The 4,731-nt window shown below is 58.5% G+C and overlaps 1 protein-coding gene across 1 annotated transcript; it reads right to left on the bottom strand.

The window, feature by feature from the left end:
• Window positions 1-797: 797 nt before the first annotated feature.
• Window positions 798-4,669, bottom strand: LOC102239634 (inter-alpha-trypsin inhibitor heavy chain H4; the record flags this gene model as incomplete). Its single annotated transcript, XM_005857294.2, has 9 exons — window positions 798-1,184; window positions 1,260-1,441; window positions 1,626-1,751; window positions 1,837-2,005; window positions 2,267-2,383; window positions 3,029-3,157; window positions 4,000-4,110; window positions 4,248-4,410; window positions 4,545-4,669. Coding segments are annotated over 9 exons (1,494 nt in total), but the record flags the coding sequence as incomplete, so codon positions are not given.
• Window positions 4,670-4,731: the final 62 nt, after the last annotated feature.

The following is a 4,731-nucleotide window of genomic DNA, read 5'->3' as shown; positions in this document are numbered from 1 at the left end:
TGAGACTCTGCCCTGGTCCCAGCATGTCTGCCTGCCTTGTCCACCTGCTATACACCCTGCACATCCTGCCGCGGGCCACGAATGCCTGAAACATTCCTCCATCACTTCACCATCTGGCCTCTGCCACCTCCAACTCATCCCACAGTCGCAGCTGAGTCCTGTCCAGGAAGCCCTCCCAGATCTCCAGGCCACATTGGGGCTCCCATGCTGTTCCCCTAAGTCTCTGGGTTCTTCCTCTCAGGGACACCCCAGCCTCTGGGTCTTTCCTTGTTTGTGTGATGATTTACCCAATGTCTCTCCCATGAGGGCAGGATCCCTAGAGCCTAGGAAGGCTCTGGCTCAAAGAAGGTGCTCAGTTTCTCTCTGTGGAATGAGGGGTCCCCTGTGGCACAGAGGCAGGGAGAACTGGGCGAGGAGAGGGCACCATGTGGTGAGCTGGGGTGGGTCTTGACTGGGCTGCAATGGGCCCCAGGGCAAGTTGGACCTTGGTCTGCTCATCTGTGAAGTGGGAGCAGCCCTCCCTGCCTGACTGCAATCTCAGAGAGCTGGTGGAGGACAGAGGGGATGTCAAACCCTGTGCCCTAGGGCAGTGTTTGGCAAACCGCGGCTCTTTGGCCCATGCGCAGAAGTCGGTATTTTGTGGAAGAGCCACACTCTAGGGGCCAAAGAGCCACATGTGGCTCTCGAGCCGTGTTTTGCCGAGTCTCAGTTTGCCGACCACTGCCCTAGGGCACAGCAGCAGCAACTCAGACTCACTATGAAGTGCCTACCACGTGCAGCCAAGCACAGGTGCTCTTAGGAGAATCAGGACATTATCTCATGGAATCTCCACCACCAGCCCATGCAGTGGGGTCTGGAGTCCCCCATGGTGGCAGAGGGCACTTTGTCACTTGCCCAAGGTCAGTGGGCTGGAGTCTGACAGGCTGGAGTTTGAACCTAGCCCCTCTGAATGCCTGCTGCAGCCACCCTTCCACGCCAGGATGGCTGGCCACACTCACCAGCTGCCCGCTGACTGTGGCTGAGAGCACATCAGGGCTCTGGGCCCGGAGCTTCCCGGCCACTACCATCTCGGAGCCCTTGAAGAACAGCGGGAAGTTGTCCTGCGTGACCTCCTCCACGGCATTGCCTGGGTACTCGAAGGTCACTGTGGTCAGCAGGGGGTTGGCCACCTCCTGGTAGAAGTCCTGCAGAGTGGGGTGTGTCACGGGGGCAGGCCAGTTCGTCCCTGACTCACCCAGCCCTCAGGGGTAGGCTGGCACCTGCAGCTGCAGGGCGGAGTCCGAGTCCTCGTAGATGCGCCGAGCCAGGCCACCGTTGTCCAGCGCCAGCTTCTCCAGGAAGGCGTAGCTGACGTCGAAGCCAAAGCCCAGGCAGAAGAGGCTGTACTGACCGCCTATGGCCTCCTGCACATTCCTCTGGATCTTTGTGGGGTTGGTCTCGCCTGGACCCAGTGTTTGGGGACAAGGGTGAGAAAACAGGGATTTGCTCAGGGGATATTTTTGGAATCTCAGAGCCAGAGAGGCCTCAGGGACCCCCTCCCTTCCCCAGGTCCCACAGCAAGCCAGGATGGAGCCCCAGCGATGCCCTCTGGGCAGTGTGCCCTGGAGTTGCTGCTGTGCCCTCACCCACAGTGGGGTCGCCATCAGTGAGGAGGAGGAGGAGGGAGACGCTCCCTGAGGGCAGCTGCTCCTCCCGGGTGGCTTTGTCCAGCAGCTGCACAGCCAACAGCATTGCATCGTTGATATTGGTTCCTGAGGGGCACACAATCTCAGGATGGCTCTCAGGTGGAGCTCGTGCCCGGATGCCCCCACCCTGCAGGGCTGCCCTGGCGCTCACCTCCCTGGGCCTGGATGCTGTTAGCATATTTCTTGGCCTCCTCCACGTTCTGGGTCGAAGCTGGCACCAGCGATGGCTTCCACTGGCTTGCTTTATTGCTGAAGCTAATGAGGTTGAAGTGGTCTTCGGGCCTGAGGTCCTCTAGGATCTTGATGAGGGCTTCCCGAGTCTGGTCAGGGGAAGGGGAAACAAGGTGTGTGTCTCAGTGGGACCTCCTTGGGGGTTCATGTGCCCTTGGGCTGCACCCCCAGGCCCACACCTGCAGTGGGAACATGGTGAATGCTCCAGGGGCAGGACCAGCTCCATCCTGGGTATCTGGCAGCCTCCTACCCAAGAAGATGGAGGAGGGAGGGTCTGCCTGCTAGACCAGAGCTGACGGTATGAGGCATCTGAGAGTTTTTAGGGCCCTACCCTGGCCTGTGGTACCCACCTGCTGGATTTTCTTGCCCATCATGGAGCCACTCGTGTCGATGACGAAGATCACATTCTTGGGTATCGTGGAGAGGCCCTCGGGGGCAAAGTAGTGCACAAAGTAGCCATTCTCGATCTATGACCAGAGTGAGACACACCCCAGGTGAGATTAGAGCTACAGCGCTGCCCTGCCCCAACCCACCTCCTTACCCCAAACCCCCAGGTCCCCATCCTCTCCTCCTTTTAAGCTCCTCTGTCACAGTCCCACTGATAACCTCCCCAAATCCTCGTCATATTTTTTTTATCATTGTTGTTGAAAGTATTACATATGTCCCCCTTTTTTCCCCATTGACCTCTTCTAGTCTGCCACCCCCTCCAGTCCTTCACCACCCTATTGTCTGTGTCCATGGGTTTGTATATATGCATACAAGTCTTTTGGTTGATCTCTTCCCACTCACCCAGTGTAGCTACTCTTTTGCTGAAACATTCCCTGCTATGCATGACCCACTAGAACTCTACTCCACTTTGCTCCCTATTTGTTTGAATATCTGAGGCGGTTTAGAGGTAATAAACCTTATTTAGCAGATGAAACTTTCTGCCTCTGAAAGGGAGTTCTTTCAGGGACAGCATAACTAAACCGCGTGATTTCTGTCTGTTGCCTTCGTTGCACACTGACTGGCAGGAGCAGTTTTTTTGCCTTTTCTTTGGCAACAGCCAGGCTCAGGCTCCTGAGGACGGATGGATTTCCTGGTTATTCTGCTCTCCCCTGGAGCCCACGCACCTGAATGGAGCCTCCAGAGAGGGTGCGGTTCACATCATAGCGGATGATGAAGTCGCCATCCACGACTGTGTCCTGTTGCTCTGCAGACTTCTGTTGCTGGGAGACCGTCGGCTTGAATCGGATGTGAGCCTGGAGGAACGACCGACTGGGCTGATGTCGGGGAGCAGCGAGGCCTCGCTCACACCCCTCACCCCACCTGAGAATCACCTGGGATGAGAACTCCCCCATAGGTTAAATCCCAGGGAACTTTCTCTGAGGCTGGGCTGTCAGGTGGACGGCCTCAGTACAGTGGATAGGTGTGAGCAAGGAGCCTCTGCTCCGGAGCCATGTGAGCAGAGCCTGGGGAGCCTCCAGAGAGGGTGCGGTTCACATCATAGCGGATGATGAAGTCGCCATCCACGACTGTGTCCTGTTGCTCTGCAGACTTCTGTTGCTGGGAGAGCGTTGGCTTGAATCGGATGTGAGCCTGGAGGAATGACCGAGTGGGCTGATGTCGGGGAGCAGCGAGGCCACACTCACACCCCTCACCCCACCTGAGAATCACCCGGGATGAGAACTCCCCCGTAGGTCAAATCCCAGGGAACTTTCTCTGAGGCTGGGCTGTCAGGTGGACGGCCTCAGTACAGTGGATAGGTGTGAGCAAGGAGCCTCTGCTCCGGAGCCATGTGAGCAGAGCCTGGGCTCAGGATGTGTATGATCCAGCCTCCTCCTTTCCCCCTGGTCCTGGGACCCTAATGTCAGTGTCCTTTCCCAGTCGCCCCCTAACCACAGGTTCAAATCAGCACCCGCCATCTTCCTCTAGGCCTTGCCCTCCTCATCTGCCTCATGTCAGCGCGGACACAGAGACCTCAGTAGTCAGCCAGCCGAGAGATTCTGCCCAATTGTCCCACTCTCTGGGACCCAGGCTCACAGGGCAGCGGGAAGACAGGCCCCTCGGTACCCTCCCCTCCTACCCGCTGTGGCAGGCCCACCTTGGTCTGGTTCTGTGAAACGGTGAGGGCATCTGCAAGCTCATTGGTCATGAAGGTGCTCTCTGTCTCCAGAAAGCTGATGCCCTGAGGCTCAAAGATGTGAATGTCCATCTAGAAGAAGAAGGGGGTCACTGGGTTAGCCAGGAGCCAGGGCTGGGCCTCACAGGAGGCTGAGGGGACAGGGGGGCCACCCTCGGCTGCACAGGGGTCACCCAGGAGGCCTCCTTAGAGGAGGCAGTTCCAGGTACCTGCAGGTGCTTGACCAGCTGATGGGGCTGCACCTTCAGCAGCAGCTCATACACTCCCAGGCGCCGCTTGAGCAACTCCTCGTACACCAGCTCGAAGGTGACCTTGGCAGCGGGGGCCACACTGACCGACACCTGGAACTGCTCCATCTTTCTCCCAGTGGCCCTGGGGGAGGAGGGCATCAGGCCTGCCCCTCCAGGCCAGGTAGGGTATGGACACTGGAGGCAGGAGCAGAACTACAGGCAGGGGCGACTTCTGCCCAACCCCCACTGGGGTCTCCCACACCCCCTTGGGCTCACTTGACGAGGCCAGCGCTCTCCCCTCTGGCCACGGCCGCACTGTACTGCTTCTGGGCTGCATCCTTCTGCTTGATGTTCCCTGGGTACGTCACACCGTCGATGATCCTGGGGCAGGAGGGTGGGTGCTGTCAAGAGTCTGGTGGTGGGGAGGCTCTCTCCAATCCCACCTCCTCCAGGGAGCCTCTCA

The sequence above is a fragment of the Myotis brandtii genome, unplaced genomic scaffold (genome assembly GCF_000412655.1).
Source record: "Myotis brandtii unplaced genomic scaffold, ASM41265v1 scaffold10951, whole genome shotgun sequence".
In the NCBI taxonomy this organism is placed as follows: domain Eukaryota; kingdom Metazoa; phylum Chordata; class Mammalia; order Chiroptera; family Vespertilionidae; genus Myotis; species Myotis brandtii.
The sequence above is the reverse complement of the archived record's forward strand: the minus strand, read 5'-3'. Positions and strand labels throughout refer to the sequence as shown.